The sequence below is a fragment of the Dendrobates tinctorius genome, unplaced genomic scaffold (assembly GCF_039654945.1).
Source record: "Dendrobates tinctorius isolate UK_male_01 unplaced genomic scaffold, ASM3965494v1 ptg000093l, whole genome shotgun sequence".
NCBI lineage: Eukaryota > Metazoa > Chordata > Amphibia > Anura > Dendrobatidae > Dendrobates > Dendrobates tinctorius.
In genome coordinates, this window is record NW_027361761.1 from 24,241,708 (window position 1) to 24,261,921 (window position 20,214).

Here is a 20,214-nt window from a genome sequence, read left to right on the forward strand (position 1 = left end):
CTGGGACCTGGTTGGTCTATTTTGGAAGGTCCCGTCTGAGAGATATGAGGCTGTTTTCCTGACAGCAAGTGAACGCTGTGTTTAATGGCTGCACGTGCCTGATAGTTCCCTGGAGGGAATGGATGTCTGCAGCGAGGTAAACCCAGAGAGGGGATATAACTGTGAGGCTAAGAGAGCCTGTGTACTGGACATGGCACAACCTGTGTTACCACAGGGATAAGAGTGAAGCTCTGTCATGGACGCTATGCTGTTAATATGAACTGTATGTTGCTGGTCATGGTTTATGATGCCTAAATAAACCGCATGGACTGTGATTGTTTTTATGGAAAACCTGTGCCGGATGTGGTTAATTGGCTGCCAAGCGAGTATCCCCTACCCGAATGACAGCGCTACCATACACTATGGAGCATCTTATAGGGGCAGCATATGGGGGAATAATCTATGGAGCATCTTATAGGGGCATAATCTATGGAGCATCTTATGGGGGCAGCATATGGGGCCTATTCTATGGAACAACTTATGGGGCTATCATGAACTGTATGGAGCATTATGTGGGGCTCCTGATTCAATATGGATATTCAAAAACATTTAACCTACTGATGTTTCAATTAATTTTACTTTTATTGGTATCTATTTTTATTTTTTAAATTTACCAGTAGCTGCTGCCTTTTCCACCCTAAGCTTATACTCGAGTCAATAAGTTTTCCCAGTTTTTTTGTGGCAAAATTAGGGGGGTCGGCTTATACTCGAGTATATACAGTATGTATTTCAAGAAAACAGTTGTCCAAAACTAGAGCTGGAGGCACATTTTTTAACACCTGAGGAAAATCCTAGCCATAAGGAAAAATGACCTGTAATGCAGGATTATAATAAAATAAGCTTCCTGTCTGACTGATGAGTTGTGTTTTAACTTAAGATAATTTGTGAAAAATTTAATTTATATATGTACAAGAATAAAACTAGTATAATACTGCACCTATGTGCAAGAATATAACTACTATAATACTGCTCATATGTGCAAGAATATAACTGCTATAATACTGCTCCTATGTACAAGAATATAACTACTATACTGTTGCCCCTATGTACAAGAATATTACAACTATAATACTGCCCCTATGTACAAGAATATAACTACTATAATACTGCCCCCTATGTGCAAGAATATAACTACTATAATACCGTTCATATGTATAAGAATAGATCTACTATAATACTGCTATGTACAAGAATATTACAACTATAATACTGCCCCTATGTACAAGAATATAACTACTATAATGCTACCCCTATGTACAAGAATATAACTACTATAATACCGTTCCTATGTATAAGAATATAGCTACTATAATACTGCTCCTATGTGCAAGAATATAACTGCTATAATAATGCCCCTATGTACAAGAATAGAACTACTATAATGCTGCCCCTATGTACAAGAATATAACTACTATAATACCGTTCCTATGTACAAGAATATAGCTACTATAATACTGCTCCTATGTGCAAGAATATAACTGCTATAATAATGCCCCTATGTACAAGAATAGAACTACTATAATGCTGCCCCTATGTACAAGAATATAACTACTATAATACCGTTCCTATGTATAAGAATATAACTACTATAATGCTGCCCCTATGTGCAAGAATATAACTGCTATAATACTGCCCCTATGTACAAGAATAGAACTACTATAATACTGCTCCGATGTACAAGAATATAACTACTATAATACTGCTCCTATGTACCAGAATATAGCTACTATAATACTGCCCCCTATGTACAAGAATATAACTACTATAATGCTGCTCCTATGTACAAGAATATTACTACTATAATACTGCTCCTATGTACCAGAATATAGCTACTATAATACTGCTCCTATGTACAAGAATATAACTACTATAATACTGCCTCCTATGTACAAGAATATAACTACTATAATACTGCTCCTATGTACCAGAATATAACTACTATAATACTGCTCCTGTTGTGAGAATCATGTGGGAATAGTGGATGAGGGCAGGTATATCTCGCCCAGATACCTTTCCTATGTGGCCTAGTCTGGTCAGTATATCACCTGGTTACTAATGAATAATGGGAGGCGGATATAAAAGGATGCCAGGTGGTTGTGAGAGGGTCTCAGCCTGGGGACACAGAGAGCCTGTCTGTGTGAGAGACACATGTGAGTGGAAGCAGTGCCCACTGTAACTGTGGTTTGGCTGGATAGGAGAAGCCCGCCAGTTGGTAGTTAGGTTGTACCTTGTTTAGTTAGTGCCGGACAGGCAAGGATTTGTTTTATGTTTTTTTTCCTTTATGTATTGCTTTCACCTCTAATAAACCTGACCCAGTGTCAGTTATACCCGAATCCCAGCTCTGCGCCTGAGTTTCATGCTGAACGCACGTGACCTTTGACCCCAGCAAAGGCGATCCCGGAGTGTTTTATCACATTGTGGTGGAGAACACGGGCATCACGTTGGAAGCATGAACATGGAGGACATGGTGAAAGCACTGGTACAGTCCACTGCCGTCCAGCAAGAAGCTAATCGGGTGATGATGGCCCAGCTGAAGGAGTTGGTGGACATGACAGCTACCGATCGTTCGCTTCTCCAGCAGGTGGCGCAGCGCCTGGCAAGCTTACCTGAGGTTAACCTGTAACCCGAGTCGAGAGTGATTCACGTGAGTCGGTACTGGCAGAAGATGACCGAAGATGACGTCGAGGCATACCTGACCACGTTTGAACGGACGGCGGTGTGAGAGAAATGGCCGAAGGCACGATGGGCCGGCCTGATTGCCCCGTTTCTTTCCGGTGAGGCCCAAAATGCTTATTATGACTTAGAACCTGAAACCGCGCAGGACTTTGACAAACTGAAAGCCGAGATCTTGGCCCAGCTGGGAGTGACGACCGCTGTCCATGCACAGAGAGTGCATCAATGGACTTATCAGCCGGATAAACCACCGCGGTCACAGATGTTCGACCTGATCCACGTGACGAAGAAGTGGCTACAACCCGAGGTGCTGACAGCGCCAGAGATAATCCATAGAGTCGTCATGGACAAGTACCTGAGAGCTCTACCGCCAGCCCTGAGGAAGTGGGTAAGCCATGGAAATCCTACGACTGCAGATCAACTGGTGGATCTGGTTGAACGTTACTCCGTGGCGGAAGGACTCCGAGACGACGCTACCCCTCCTCGTTCTTCATCATCTCCACGTGGAACCGGTAAGACTGTTCCAGGGAGTAGGGGAGAAGGAAAAATCCCTAAGACAGTGGGGGAGGAAACCGGGACTGCCCACAATGCGAGGCCGAGAGTAACGAACTATGGTCTAAGCAAGGGGCCCATTAGGTGTTTCCACTGCCAAGAGATGGGCCACATTGCTGTGAAGTGTCCGGTCACTACTGAACCCATGCAGTGCAACGTCACAGACTCTAAAAACCGCATGTCTATGGTTGCACGGGTAGTGAGTAGTGTGAATGCTGGTCAAAAGGATGTGGAAAAACACTTGTGTGATTTAACTATTGATGGCAAAAATGTGGTGGCATTGTTAGACTCGGGAAGTGTGGTGACTCTGGTGAAGGCCAGTCTGGTGTCAGCCCCGACTAGACCATCAGACAAATTTTCTGTAACGTGTGTGCATGGAGACACCTTCTCGTACCTCACCACGGTCATATGCATTACTACTTCCTATGGGTCTGTGCAACATAAAGTGGGACTCGTCCCTGCTTTATTGCATGGTTATCTTGGGCCGGGATTTTCCCCACTTCTGGCAATTGTGGGAGAATCAGTTGATGTCCCCGGGTAATAGTGTACATGATTCTTCACCCAGGGCGCGTGTGGGTCCCGAACCCCTGGAAGAGGTCCCCCCGGAAGACTTGGGGGAAGAGTCTGCTGGAAATGACCTGCAGTTCCCGTTTTCAAGTCATGGCGCATGATACGGAGGAGACCAGGGAAAAGGAGGCCGACAGCCATCCACCTCCCCGTTTGCCAGATTTGGAAGTTCAGAAAGATGACTTCGAAAGCGAGCAAATAAAGGATCCTACCCTTTCTCAGGCTAGGACAAATGTAAGAGTGATAAATGGGGTACCCGTAGAACCTGGCTCTAGACTGGCATATCCTTACATGGTCCTGGAGAATGATTTACTATATAAGATAGAGAAAAAGGGGGAAGACCTGGTGCAACTATTAGTCGTGCCAAAACCCTACAGGCGGCAGGTGCTGGACCTGGCCCACGGACATGTGATTGGAGGTCACCTGGGAGTCCAGAAAACCACCGAAAGGATATTACACTGTTTTGTTTGGCCAGGCATGCATCACGATATTCGTGTATATTGTGAGTCTTGTCCTGACTGCCAAGTAAGCCCCGGTTCTGTAGCCCTTTGATACACCTACCTATTATTGAGGTCCCGTTTGAGAGGATTGGGATGGATTTAGTTGGGCCCCTTCCACGGTCTGCACGTGGACACCAGCATATCCTGGTCCTCTTGGATTATGCCACTCGTTACCCGGAGGCCATCCCTTTGCGTAACACGGCCACCAAGACGATTGCCAAGGAACTGGTGCATGTGTTTTGTCGGGTCGGTATACCACAACAGATACTCACCGACCAGGGGACTCCCTTTATGTCCAGGGTAATGAAGGAGCTCTGCCGGTTGTTACAAATCGAACCGTTACGCACATCCGTGTATCACCCTCAAACAGACGGGTTGGTCGAACGGTTCAATAAAACTCTGAAGCAGATGCTGAGAAAGGCGATAGACATGGATGGGAAGAACTGGGACTATTTACTTCAGTATTTGTTTTTTGCCATCAGGGAAGTGCCCCAGTCTTCCACGGGGTTCTCGCCTTTCGAGTTATTGTACGCCCGACGTCCTCGCGGACTGTTAGACGTCGCCAAAGAATCCTGGGAGGGTCAGGTCACTCCGTTTAAAACGGTGATAGATCACGTATCCCAAATGCAGGACTGTATTGCGGCTGTTATGCCTATCGTCAAAGAACTCATGATGCAGGCTCAAGGAGCCCAAAAAAGAATCTATGATAGGGGCGCCAAGATCCGTACGCTTGCACCCGGAGATAGGGTGTTGATCCTGGTCCCCACGGTGGACAGTAAGTTCCTAGCAAAGTGGCAGGGCCCCTTTGATATTAAGGAAAGAGTTGGTGAAGTAAACTACAAAGTATACCAGGCAGGTAAACGGAAACCTGAACAGGTTTATCATGTAAATCTGATAAAACCCTGGAAAGATCGGTCTGACTTGTCAGCGGAGCTGGCCCGTCCCGTCTGCTTGCATACCGTACCGGAGGTACGGGTTGCAGAGACTCTCTCGGAGCGGCAAAAGACTGAGGTCAGGTAGTTTCTACTTCACAACCAAAAGTTTTTCTCAGAAAAACCCGGGCAGACTACGCTAATGAAACATGACATCGTAACGGAACCTGGTGTCACCGTTCACGTGAAACCCTACAGAATTCCGGAAGCGCGCCGTGAAGCCGTTTCCCGAGAAGTGAAGGCAATGTTGGTTAGGTGTCATTGAGGAATCGCACAGTGCTTGGTCCAGCCTGATTGTGTTAATTCCTAAACCGGACTGCACCATCTGGTTCTGCAATGACTTCAGGAAACTGAATGCGGTCTCAAAATTTGATGCCTACCCTATGCCCCGGGTCGACGAGTTAATAGATTGGTTATGAAAAGTCCGGTATATTACGACCCTAGACCTAACAAAGGGGTATTGGCAGATCCCTCTGGCAGAGGCTGCCAGAGAAAAGACGGCATTTGCTACGCCGGAAGGTTTATTTCAGTATGTGTGTATGCCGTTTGGACTGCACGGAGCACCGGCGACCTTCCAGAGACTGATGGATCGAGTCCTGAGGCCACATAGGCAGTACGCTTTGGCCTATTTGAATGACATTGTCATCTACAGCTTGGACTGGGAGACTCATCTCCAGAAAGTCAAGCTGTGATTGACGACCTGTGGGAGGCAGGTCTAACCACGGACCCCAAGAAATGTCACATCGGGCTAGAAGCAGCCCGGTATTTGGGGTATGTAATTGGGAGGGGTATTGTTAAACCCCATGGTCGATAAGATTCAAGCGGTTCAGGACTGGCTGCAACCTGTCAACAAGAAGCAGGTGCAAGCCTTTCTGGGGATCGCCAGCTATTATCGCCGGGTCATACCCAATTTTGCAGCCATTGCTACCCCCCCGATGGATCTTACAAAGGGAAAGACTCCATCATGATTAAATGGAATTTAGCGGCTGAAGAAGCCTTCCATAGCCTAAAACGGGCACTTTGCGCTCAACCCGTACTGGTGACTCCGGACTTCTGCAGCGAGTTTGTGGTACAAACTGATGCCTCGGATACCGGTCTCGGGGCCGTACTGTCAAAAGTGAGGGACGGAGTGGAACACCCAGTCCTCTATCTCAGCAGGAAGCTAAATAAACATGAGCAAAAGTATGCAGTCGTAGAAAGAGTGCCTAGCCATTAAGTGGGCTCTAGAGGCTCTCAAATATTACCTGGTGGGCTGAAAGTTCAGGCTGATCACGGACCATGCCCCTCTCAAGTGGATGCACTTGCACAAGGAACGTAATAGCCGGGTGACCCGGTGGTTCCTTGCCCTGCAGGCCTACACTTTTACGGTGGAGCACCGCCCAGGGGTACAAATGGGGAATGCAGATGCCCTGTCCCGAGTGCACTGTTTGGCGGGTGTCATTGCTCGACCAGAGTGGTCTGAGCAGAGGGGGGGGATATGTGAGAATCATGTGGGAATAGTGGATGAGGGCAGGTATATCTCGCCCAGATACCTTTCCTATGTGGCCTAGTCTGGTCAGTATCGCACCTGGTTACTAATGAATAATGGGAGGCGGATATAAAAGGATGCCAGGTGGTTGTGTGAGTGTCTCAGCCTGGGGACACAGAGAGCCTGTCTGTGTGAGAGACACATGTGAGTGGAAGCAGTGCCCACTGCAACTGTGGTTTGGCTGGACGGGAGAAGCCCGCCAGTTGGTAGTTGGGTTGTACCTTGTTTAGTTAGTGCTGGACAGGCAAGGATTTGTTTTATGTTTTTTTTCTTTATGCATTGCTTTCACCTTTAATAAACCTGACCCAGTGTCACTTATACCCGAATCCCAGCTCTGCGCCTGAGTTTCATGCTGAACGCACGTGACCTTTGACCCCAGCAAAGGCGATCCCGGAGTGTTTTATCACACTATCTACAGGAATATAACTACTATAATGCTGCCCATATGTACAAGAATATAAATACTATAATACTTCCCCTATGTACAAGAATATAACTACTATAATACTGCCCCCTATGTACAAGAATACATAACTACTATAGTACTGCTCCTATGTACAAGAATATAACTTATATAGTACCATTCCTATGTATAAGAATATAGCTACTATAATACTGCCCCTATGTACAAGAATATACTATAATACTGCTCCTATGTACAAGAATATAGCTACTATAATACTGCTCCTATGTACAAGAATATAAATACTATAATACTGCTCCTATGTACAAGAATATAACTACTGTAATACTGCCCCTATGTACAGGAATATAGGTACTATAATACTGCCACTATGTACAAGAATATAACTACTATAGTACTGCTCCTATGTACAAGAATATAGCTACTATAATACTGCCCCTATGTACAATAATATAACTACTATAATACTGCTCCTATGTACAAGAATATATCTACTATAATACTGCCCCTATATACAAGAATATAACTATTATAATACTGCTCCTGTGTACAAGAATATAGCTACTATAATACTGCTCCTATGTACAAGAATATAACTACTATAATACCGTTCCTATGTGTAAGAATTTGCTGTAATACTGCCCCTATGTACAGGAATATAGGTGCTATAATACTGCCACTATGTACAAGAATATAACTACTATAATACTGCACCTGTGTGCAAGAATATAACTGCTATAATACTGCTTTTATGTACAAGAATATAACTACTATAATACCGTTCCTATGTATAAGAATATAGCTACTATAATACTGCTCCTATGTATAAGAATATAGCTACTATAATGCTGCCCGTATGTACAAGAATATAACTACTATAATACTGCTCCTCTGTACAAAAATATAGCTACTATAATACTGCCCCCTATGTACAAGAATATAACTACTATAATACTGTTCCTATGTACAAGAATATAACTACTATAGTACTGCCCATATGTACAAGAATATAACTACTATAGTACTGCCCATATGTACAAGAATATAACTACTATAATAGTGCTCCTATGTACAACAATACAACTACTAGAATACTGCTCCTATGTACAAGAATATAACTACTATAATACTGCCCATATGTACAAGAATATAACTACTATAATACTGCCCCTATGTACAAGAATATAACTACTATAATACTACTCCTATGTACAACATTATAACTACTATAATACTGCTCCTATGTACTACAATACAACTACTAGAATACTGCTCCTGTGTACAAGAATATAACTGATATAATACTGCTCCTATGCACAAGATTATAGCTACTATAATACTGCCACTATGTACAAGAATATAACTACTATAATACTGCCCCCTATGTACAAGAATATAACCACTATAAAACTGCCCCCTATGTGCAAGAATAGAACTACTATACTACTGCCCCTATGTGCAAGAATATAACTACTATAATACTGCCACTATATACAAGAATATAACTACTGTACTACTGCCCCTATGTACAAGAATATGACTACTAGAATACTGTCTTCTGCAGAATATAATACAGACCTGAATGAATAGTAGAAATTTATACCGTGTCTTACATACCTTGTTAATAAGTTTACCACATTTATTCATGTTACGTCCACCAACTTAAATGTATTTTATTTGGTTTTTATGTGATATGCCGACACAAAGTAGCAGGTATTTGTGAAGTTGTAGTCTGATACTCCTAACTAAAATCAGTATAACTACAGCTGTTTTATGTATTTCTCAGTGGTTTGTGTGAGAATATTAGGGATCAAACAACATCATGAAAACCAAAGAACACACCAGACATGTCAGGGATAAAGTTGTGGAGAAGAGTTAAGCAGGGTTAGGTTATAAAAGAATATCCGAAGATCTGAACATCTCAGAGAACTGTTCAATCCATCATCCAAATGTGGAAGGAGTATGGCATAGCCGCAAACCTACCAAAATATGGCCGTCCACCTCACCTGACAATCTAAGCAAGGAGAGCACTAATTAGAAAAGTAGCCAAGTGGTCCATTGTCACTGTGGAGGAGCTGCAGAGATCCACGCTCAGGTGGGAGAATCCGTCCACAGGACAACTGTCGTGTCATCCACAAATTTGGCGTTTATGAAAGAGTGGGAAGAAGCCATTTAAAGCAAGCAATAAGCAGTAGGGGATACAGCGAGCATGTGGAAGATGGTGCTGTGGTCAGACGAGGCCAAACTAGAACTTTTTGGGCTTAATGCAAAACGCTCTGTGTAATGGAAAACTAACAAAACTGCAAAACACCATCCCTACTGTAAAACATGGTGGTGGCAGCATTCTGCCGCTGGGAGGCCTTTCTTCAGTAGTGACATGGAAGCTGGTCAGAGCTGATAGGAAGATGAATGGTGCTAAATACAGGGCAATACTGGAGGAAAACCTGTTAGAGGCTGACTAGGGTGTAGGTCCACTTTCCAGCAGGACAACGACCCTAAGCATCCTGCCAGAGCTACAATGGATGGTTACATCAAAGCCTACTCTTGTTTGTAAAGGACCCAGTCACAGTCCAGAATGAACGTGAAAATTGCTGATCACTGAGCAAGAGCCAGTGGCAAAGAATGGGCAAAAATGTCACCTCTAGATGTGCAAAGCTGGTAGAGAGACCCCAAAAGTCTGCAGAAGGAATTGTAGGAGAAGTTCGTCCGACAAAGTATTGACTCATGAGGCTGAATGCAAATGAACCTCACAATTTTTGAGATTTAGAAAGCCGTGTCTCATTCCCATTACACTTCACAAATATTTGCTACTTTGTGTTGGTATCATACAAAATCCCAATAAGATTCATTTAAGTTTGTTCCTGTAACGTTAGAGAGGCTGCGTTCACACGTCGCATTTTTTTTTGCGTTTTCGCTGCGTTTTTTAACGTGCGATTTTGCAGCGAAAACGCAAAAAAAAGCATCCCATGCATTTCTATGGGATTCCGCAATGCTGTGCTAATGCTGCGGATTTTCCCGCGGCGGAATCAGCAGTATACTCATTATTTTGTGGAATCGCGGCAATTCCGCCCACATAGGAATGCATTGTTCTGCTTACTTTCCGCATGTGGCTGTGCCCACCATGCGAAAAGTAACCAGAACATTTGCGGTTGGTATCTACGGTCTGGAGGAGAGGAGACTGTCCTCTGGCCTGTGGGTACCATATCCCTGTAAAAAATAGAATTAAAATAAAAAAATCGGGTTATATTCACCTTCCGATGTCCCGCGCAGCGTCCACGGGCTTCAGCGATACACGTGGCAGCTCCCATTCCCATTAATGCATTGCGATGATGACCTTTGCTGACGTCGCTGTCTCGTGAAACCGCAACATCATCAAAGGTTATTACCGCAGTGCATCACTGGGAACGTTACCTGCCGGAGCATTGCGGAGGCCTGGGGACGCTGCGTGGGACATCGGAAGGTGAATATAACCCGTTTTTTGTTGTTTTTTTTTTATTTTTAACATTCGATCTTTTTCTACTGGTGCCGCATAGTCAGCCTCAATAGTAAAAAGTTGGTCACACTCGTCAAACACTATGTTTGACGAGTGTGACCAATCTGTCAATCAGTTCTCCAAGCGATGCTACAGATCGCTTGGAAAACACTAGCATTCTGCAAGCTAATTACGCTTGCAAATCACTAGTTTTTCCGTGGGAATTTAAAATGCGATTTTCCCGCGGAATGGAATTTCAGAATTCTCGCGGTAACTTCCGTGGGAGTTCCACTTCATGTGAACGTAGCCAAATTGTGCAAAATTTCACTGGGTGTGAATACTTTTTCAAGGCACATTCCTGAATGTGATCCATACATATTGTTCTATTTAATAGTTAGATCTGGTGCAGCTTTCTAATTCTCATAATTATTTTTTATTTTCACAGCCAAAGAGTCGTGCCGGGCGCTGTACAACTACGACGGGAACAGTGACGACGAGCTTAGTTTCAAAGAAGGAGACATCATCCACTTGATCAGTAAGGTAAGTTTCCGACCCTTGTTTATAAGAGTGTCGAGGAGCCGTACTTTGCTCCACATGATCCCCAAGTCCTGAGCAAATACAATTGGTGTACACACGGCGTATATAGTAATGAATGAAGGGCGACCCCTGAGGATGAGTTATGGGGGAGCACGGATAAAACACGCGGTAGCTCTGCAGTAATCCGTATGACCCAGTAATTGAAGTGCAAGCCGATGACCTTATAATTGCGTATTGTGTCTTCAGGACGGAGGAGATCCCGGCTGGTGGAGAGGTGAGCTCAACGGAAAGGAAGGAGTCTTTCCTGACAACTTTGCTGCTATAATCCAAGATACTGAAAAGGAAGTAAGTAGAGCCGTGCTATATTAATTGCATAGGAAAAATGTGAATTGAGAGCCCACTTAATACCCAGGTGCATGCCGCACTTGATGTAATACCACTTTTGCTTGTCTGCAGTATCCTGGGCTGACACTATGGGGAGTTTGTATTGTTCCTGGGGCTCTTTGATACTTACGAGTCTTGGGTTTACAGTAGTAATGAGCGAACATGCTCGGGTAAGGTGTTATCAAGCATTCTTGGGTGCTAAGAGTGTCGACACCCCGCGGCTGCATGTCTCGCTGCTGTTCGACGGTGCAACACACGCAGGATGACCTAACAAACGGGCATTCCCTGCATGTGTTGTGGCTTTCTAAAAGTCTTGAGACACGCAGCCACGGGGACTCAAACATATTTTTCGAGCTTGCTGAAGACACTAGGATAACACCCAAGCGTGCTCAGATATAACACTTTATCCCAGCACGTTCGCTCATCACTAGTTTACAGCCGTCTTATATACGAGATAGTTACAGGTGATTTTTATATTCTTACAGAAGCCAAAGAAGCCACCGCCTCCTATAAAAAGTCCGGGTATGTAACACCTTTGTACTAGTGTACATTTTTGGATGTGCCTATTGTTCAATGTTTTAGTATTCAGTGCTGTGTAAGTAAATGGGAGATCGCAGCGGGATCCACCAGACAGGGCGATGTAGCACTATCTGTGCCTGCATCAGTACTGTGGTACTGCCTGATATTACAGAATTTAGAGAGGATGAGTACCATAAGAGCTCACTGCTCCCTGTGAAAGCACTATTATCTGTACCTACGTTATTTACAGGATGTGACGGGAAAAACACAAACATAATTTACAAGGAAAGACCCAGAACAAATTTACTAAAGAGATGGAGAGCAAATACTGTCTGTACCTAGAATACGGGAAAAGTGGTCTGTGCGTCCATATCACCATCATTTGTAAGGAGAGACTGGTGAAGAGTGCCATCTGTGCCCACATCCTATACATGGAGAGGCAGGAAACAAGTAGCTTCTGTTCCTTAATAACAGGGAGATAGCGAGAAGAAATGCTGTTAGTACCAACCTAATTTACAAGGAGAAGCAGAGAAAGAGAGTACTATCTGTGCCCACTTAATTTACGTGGAGAGAAAGGGAAAAAAGTACTACCCACCGGTCTGTGGCTCCAAAATGGTAGTTACAGATGATGCTATTTCCCCTTCTTTTGTTAACGATGAAGGCACAGATAGTATTACCTCTCAGTTTCTCCCTTCGAATGAAGTAGCCACAGATAGCACTGCTTCTTTATTTTCACCTGCAAATTTTATGGCGTTGCCTGAAGGTAGTAATATCTGTAAGAACACAATTTACCGTATGTGATATGTTTACTTTGTTTAAGAAGGAGAAATATGGAGCAGTATTATCTGTACATGCATAATTTACAAGGAGAGATAGGAAACAAATACTGTCTGTTCCTAGCATAATTTACATTATATACTGTGTTTCAGGGTACTGCCCCCTCGTCAGTGCAAAGTGTGAGATCTGGTTTGGTTGCAGTGTCTGCAAATTGAGATTCTCCTTTTGGCTTTAATCCTAAGTCATGTGGCAAGGCTCATTAAATGGTCAACATGGACTTCAAGGATTGCTACTTCCTATAGGTGGCGCTAGAATTCTAGTCCTCTTTCTCTCTGTAGACACAATTTACATATTTGTAGGTAAAATTACTGACTACTCAGCCACTCTCAACTCACCTGTAATAACAGCCTTTCACTTGGCTTTTTGGGATTTTCTTCTGCTGTTCCTCTGTAGATGTTAATTCTGCATATTTCTCATATTATCCGGGCACAAGGGTTATGACTTGTAGAAGGATCAACTTTATTCTCATTTGCACAAGGAAAGACTAGAAGCAATGGGATGAAACTGAATGGGAGGAGACACAGATTAGATATTAGAAAAAACTTTTTGACAGTTAGCGTGATCAATGAGTGGAACAGGCTGCCACGAGAAGTGGTGAGTTCTCCTTCAATGGAAGTCTTCAAACAGAGGCTGGACAGACATCTGACTGGGATGATTTAGCGAATCCTGCTTTGAGCAGGGGGTTGGACCAGATGGCCCAGGAGGTCCCTTCCAACTCTACGATTCTATGATTCTATGACTGCATTGAATTGTAGAGGAAAAAAAAGTGTAATCTTCTGTTTTCATTCCATTAGTGCCAAAGCCGGAGCTTCGTCTGTCTGAGAGACGGTTCACTCCACCGAAACCAGAAGAGAAAGGTGAGAACGGGGTCAGACGTGGGATGGCAATCACTCATATATTACCTCGTATTCTAGTTAATTATTCACTAATGAATCTGCTCACGATCCAGGAACGTAATATTCTGGAGAGCACAGGAACGTCCTCTCAGGGGGCACCCATTTCTGCTGAGCTCTCGCTGCTGCGTCCGGTCTCCAGAATTAATACTAATTTTCAAGGGTCAATTGGGTCAGAAAAGAGTAGTTTTCATTTGATGATATAATTAATTGTAATTTTGCTTCGTGATTTGAACATTTATTTTGAAATTAAAGTCTCAATTATTTATTTTCTGTTCCTAAATAAATAAATATATATATATATATATATATATATATATATATATATATATTAGCGCCAACATATTCCGCAGCGCTTTACAGTTTATATATAATATCTATATCACGCGCGCACACATTCAGACCCCTTTAAGTTTTTCACTCTGTTTCATTGCAGCCATTTGGTAAATTCAAAAAAGTTCATTTTTTTTTCTCATTATTGTACACTCTGCACGCCATCTTGAGTGAAAAAAAAACGGAAATGTAGACATTTTTGGAAATTTATTAAAGAAAAACTGAAATATCACATGGTCAGAAGTATTCAGACCCTTTGCTCAGACACTCATATTTAAGTCACATGCTGTCCATTTCCTTGTGTGATCTTCCTTGAGATGGTTCTACTCCTTCATTGGAGTCCAGCTGTGTGTAATTAAACTGATAGGACTTGATTTGTAAAGGCGCACACCTGTCTATATAAGACCTCACAGCTCCCAGTGCATGTCAGACCAAATGAGAATCATGAGGTCAAAGGAACTGGCCAAGGAGCTCAGAGACAGAATTGTGGCAAGGCACAGATCTGGCCAAGGTTACAAAAGAATTTCTGCAGTACTTAAGGTTCCTAAGAGCACAGTAACCTCCATAATCCTTAAATGGAAGAAGATTGGGACCACCAGAAGTCTTCATAGACCTGGCCATCCAGCCAAACTGAGCAATCGTGGGAGAAGAGCCTTGGTGAGAGAGGTAAAGAAGAACCCCAAGATCACTATGGCTGAACTCCACAGGTGCAGTAGGGAGATGGGAGAAAGTTCCACAAAGTCAACTATCACTGCAGCCCTCCACCAGTCGGGCCTTTATGGCAGAGTGGCCCGACAGAAGCCTCTCCTCAGTGCAAGACATATGAAAGCCTGCATAGAGTTTGCTAAAAACACATGAAGGACTTCCAGACTATGAGAAATAAGATTCTCTGGTCTCATGAAATGAAGACAGGACTTTTTGGTGATAATTCTAAGCGGTATTTGTGGCGAAAACCAGACACCTGCAAAATACAATCCCAACAGTGAAACATGGTGGTGGCAGCATCATGCTATGGGGGTGTTTTTCAGCTTCAGGGACAGGACGACTGGTTGCAATTGAAGGAAACATGAATGCAGCCAAGTACAGAGATATCCTGGATGAAAACCTCTTCCAGAGTGCTCTGGACCTCAGACTTGGCCATAGGTTCACTTCCAACAAGACAATGACCCTAAGCACACAGCTAAAATAACAAAGGAGTGGCTTCAGAACAACTCTGTGACCATTCTTGACTGGCCCATCCAGAGCCCTGACCTAAACCCAATTGAGCATCTCTGGAGAAACCTGAAAATGGCTGTCCACCAACGTTCACCATCCAACCTGACGGGACTGGAGAGGATCTGCAAGGAAGAATGGCAGGGGATCCCCAAATCCAGGGGTGAAAAACTTGTTGCATCATTCCCGAGAAGACTCATGACTGTACTAGCTCAAAAGGTGCTTCTACTCAATACTGAGCAAAGGGTCTGAATACTTATGACCATGGGATATTTCAGTTTTTCTTCTTTAATAAGTTTGCAAAATTTCTACACTACATTATGGTGTGCTGCTTCAACCTTTTTTTTTTTTTACTTATGTGCAAGGACTGGTATGTATTTGTGAGTATTTGCACCCTACATTTAATTGTGCTGCTCTTTAACTTTTTTCTTTAAATATGTACACTGCTCAAAAAAATAAAGAACTCTTAAGCAACAGAATATAACTCCAAGTGAATCAAACTTCTGTGAAATCAAACTGTCCACTTAGGAAGCAACACTGATTGACAATCAATTTCACATGCTGTTGTGCAAATGGAATAGACAACAGATGGAAATTATTGGCAATTATCAAGACGCCCTCAATAAAGGAGTGGTTCTGCAGATGGGGGCCACAGACCACATCTCAGTACCAATGCTTTCTGGCTGATGTTTTGGTCACTTATGAATGTTGATAGTGCTTTCACACTCGTGGTAGCATGAGACTGACTCTACAACCCACACAAGTGGCTCAGGTAGTGCAGCTCATCCAGGATGGCACATCAATGCGAGCAGTGGCAAGAAGGTTTGCTGTGTCTGTCAGTGTAGTGTCCAGAGGCTGGAGGCACTACAAGGAGACAGGCCAGTACACCAGGAGACATGGAGGGGTCCATAGGAGGGCAACAACCCAACAGCAGGACGGCTACCTCCGCCTTTGTTCAAAGAGGAACAAGAGGAGTACTACCAGAGCCCTGCAAAATGACCTCCAGCAGGCCACAAATGTGCATGTGTCTGCACAAAGGGTTAGAAACCGACTCCATGATGATGGTCTGAGGGCCCGACATCCACAGGTGGGGGTTGTGTTCACAGCCCAACACCGTGAAGGACGCTTGGCATTTGACACAGAACAGGATTGGCAAATTCGCCACTGGTGCCCTGTGCTCTTCACAGATGAAAGCAGGTTCACACTGAGCACATGTGACAGATGTGACAGAGTCTGGAGACGCTGTGGAGAGCGATCTGCTGCCTGCAACATCCTTCAGCATGACCGGTTTGGCAGTGGGTCAGTAATTGTGTCGGGTGGCATTTCTTTGGAGGGCCGCACAGCCCTCCATGTGCTTGCCAGAGGTAGCCTGACTGCCATTAGGTACCGAGATGAGATCCTGAGACCCCTTGTGAGACCATATGCTGGTGCGGTTGGCCCTGAGTTCCTCCTAATGCAGGACAATGCCAGACCTCATGTGGCTGGCGTGTGTCAGTAGTTCCTGCAAGATGAAGGCATTGAAGCAATGGACTGGCCCGCCTGTTCCCCAGACCTGAATCCGATTGAGCACATCCGGGACATCATGTCTCACTCCATCCACCAACGTCACGTTGCACCACAGACTGTCCAGGAGTTGGCTGATGCTTTAGTCCAAGTCTGGGAGGAGATCCCTCAGGAGACCATCCGCCGCCTCATCAGGAGCATGCTCAGGCAATGTAGGGAGGTCATACAGGCACGTGGAGGCTACACACACTACTGAGCATCTTTTCCTTGTCATGAGGCATTTCCACTGAAGTTGGATCAGCCTGTAATTTGATTTTCCACTTTGATTTTGAGTATCATTCCAAATCCAGACCTCCATGTGATATTCATTTTGATTTACATTGACAATTTGTTTTATTGTTCTGAACACATTCCACTATGCAATGAATAAAAATTTGCAACTGGAATAGTTCATTCAGAGATATCTAGGATGTGGTATTTTAGTGTTCCCTTTATTTTTTTGAGCAGTGTATTTCCTTTTCTGATGAAGAGCTCCACTTCGTGCATTCAGATATCATTCTGGTTACATGAAGCCTCCACTAGAGGGCACTCGCCTCGCTTCACATTGGTATACATGAAATGACTAATACAGTATGCAGTGAGTTCCCTCTAGTGGACACTGCTGGCATGCAGCATGTTACTCTTTTATAAATCTGTGCAGGGGATTACGAGCTTTGTAGTAGAAAATCAAAGTTCTGCATTCCTTATTGCACACTTAGAATTTGACACCGAATGTGTTACATGTATGCCCATTGGAGAACATCTTCCAAAATGTAAATGCCCCAACTATCGGCTGATCTCTAGCAAAAAGGTGAAGGCCTCTGGCTCATGGACCACCTTCCTCACTGCTGCAGTGTAGTATTAGACGGTGCCCATTAAGAACGGAGCGGACTGTTGGCGTCCCACACGTTTTGTTACCTCTGAATCTCGTCTAATCTTTCCATCACCTCATTACAGATGACAAGCCATCTCTGGAATATAAGCCTTCCAAACCAGCCGCTCCTCAGGTACCTCCCAAGAAGCCCATACTAATTAATAAGACAAATAGCCTAGTGAAGCCAGTCAGTATCCCACCCAGACGACCGGAAAAGCCAGCTTTCCCCACTCCTCCATCCAAGTAAGTGTTACCATAGGCTGCATCTCGGATCTGCAGACGTCATATAGTAAGGTGCTGCTTATCATATACGGGATATACAGGTCCCTACTCCAGGTTACAAGGCTTGGCACCATTTTGTTGTTTCATGCTGATCCCTTGTGTAACTACCCATTTTTTAATCAAAATTATGTTTTCCTCCCTAGGGATAAAAAATGTGCAGTTATTACTGTTTATGTAGATGCAGCACAGAAATGTATGTGTATAGCAGATCCTGTACTGATCCTGAGTTACCTCCTTTATTATAGTTATACTCCAGAGCTGCACTCACTATTCTGCTGGTGCAGTCACTGTGTACATACATTACATTACTGATCCTGAGTTACATCCTGTATTATACCCCAGAGATGCACTCACTGTTCTGCCGGTGCAGTCACTGTGTACATACATTACTGATCCTGAGTTACATCCTGTATTATACCCCAGAGCTGCACTCACTATTCTGCTGGTGCAGTCACTGTGTACATACATTACATTACTGACCCTGTACTGATCCTGAGTTACATCATGTGTTATACCCCAGAGCTGCACTCACTATTCTGCTGGTGCAGTCACTGTGTACATACATTACATTACTGATCCTGAGTTACATCCTGTATTATACCCCAGAGCTGCGCTCACTATTCTGCTGGTGCAGTCACTGTGTACATACATTACTGATCCTGAGTTACATCCTGCATTATACTCCAGAGCTGCACTCACTATTTTGCTGGTGCAGTCACTATGTACATTACTGATCCTGAGGTACATCCTGTATTATACTCCAGAGCTGCACTCACTATTCTGCTGGCGCAGTCACTGTGTACATACATTACTGATCCTGAGTTACTTCCTGCATTATACTCCAGAACTGCACTCACTATTCTGCTGGTGCAGTCACTGTGTACATACATTACTGATCCTGAGTTACATCCTGCATTATACTCCAGAGCTGCACTCACTGTTCTACTGGTGCAGTCACTGTGTACATACATTACATTACTGATCCTGAGTTACATCATGTATTATACCCCAGAGCTGCACTCGCTATTCTGCTGGTGCAGTCACTGTGTACGTACATTACATTACTGATCCTGAGTTACATCATGTATTATACCCCAGAGCTGCACTCACTATTCGTCACTGTGTACATACATTACATTTCTGATCCTGAGTTACATCCTGTACAGTCATGGCCAAAAGTTTTGAGAATGACACAAATATTAAGTTTTACAAAGTCTACTGCTTCATTTTTTCTAATGGCAATTTGCATATACTCCAGAATGTTATAAAGAGTGATCAGCTTAACAGCAATTACTTGCGAAGTCAATATTTGCCTAGAAAATGAACTTTATCCCCCAAAACACATTTCAACATCATTGCCGCCCTGCCTTAAAAGGACCAGCTAACATCGTTTCAGTGATTGCTCCATTAACACAGGTGTGGGTGTTGATGAGGACAGGGCTGGAGATCAATCTGTCATGATTAAGTAAGAATGACACCACTGGACACTTTAAAAGGAGGCTGGTGCTTGGCATCATTGTTTCTCTTCTGTTAACCATGGTTATCTCTAAAGAAACACGTGCAGTCATCATTGCACTACACAAAAATGGCCTAACAGGGAAGAGTATCGCAGCTAGAAAGATTGCACCTCAGTCAACAATCTATCGCATCATCAAGAACTACAAGGAGAGAGGTTCCCTTGTTGCCAAAAAGGCTCCAGGGCGCCCAAGAAAGACCAGCAAGCGCCAGGACCGTCTCTTAAAAGTGTTTCAGCTGCGGATCGGGCTACCAGCAGTGCAGAGCTTGCTCAGGAATGGCAGCAGGCAGGTTTGAGTGTATCTGCACGCACTGTGAGGCGGAGACTCTTGGAGCAAGGCCTGGTCTCAAGGAGGGCAGCAAAGAAGCCACTTCTCTCCAGGAAAAACATCATGGACAGACTGATATTCTGCAAGAGGTACAGGGAGTGGACTGCTGAGGACTGGGGTAAAGTCATTTTCTCTGATGAATCCCCTTTTCGATTGTTTGGGACATCTGGAAAATGGCTTATTCGGAGAAGACCAGGTGAGCGCTACCACCAGTCTTGTCTCATGCCAACTGTCAAGCATCCTGAAACCATTCATGTGTGGGGTTGCTTC

The 20,214-nt window shown here is 43.9% G+C and overlaps 1 protein-coding gene across 3 annotated transcripts in view; it reads left to right on the top strand.

Moving 5' to 3' along the window:
* The window catches only part of CD2AP (CD2 associated protein), a 100,537-nt gene that overhangs the window by 67,368 nt on the left and 12,955 nt on the right, over positions 1-20,214 (top strand). For all 3 annotated transcript variants that reach the window (XR_012234300.1, XM_073586584.1, XM_073586585.1), the window contains exons 8-12: positions 11,133-11,227; positions 11,471-11,569; positions 12,094-12,130; positions 13,759-13,821; positions 17,902-18,061. Coding sequence is in view for 2 of the 3 variants with exons in the window: in XM_073586584.1 (XP_073442685.1) it covers positions 11,133-11,227; positions 11,471-11,569; positions 12,094-12,130; positions 13,759-13,821; positions 17,902-18,061 (454 nt within the window). In the remaining variant the exon portion in view is untranslated. The remainder of the gene's footprint in view (positions 1-11,132; positions 11,228-11,470; positions 11,570-12,093; positions 12,131-13,758; positions 13,822-17,901; positions 18,062-20,214) is intronic.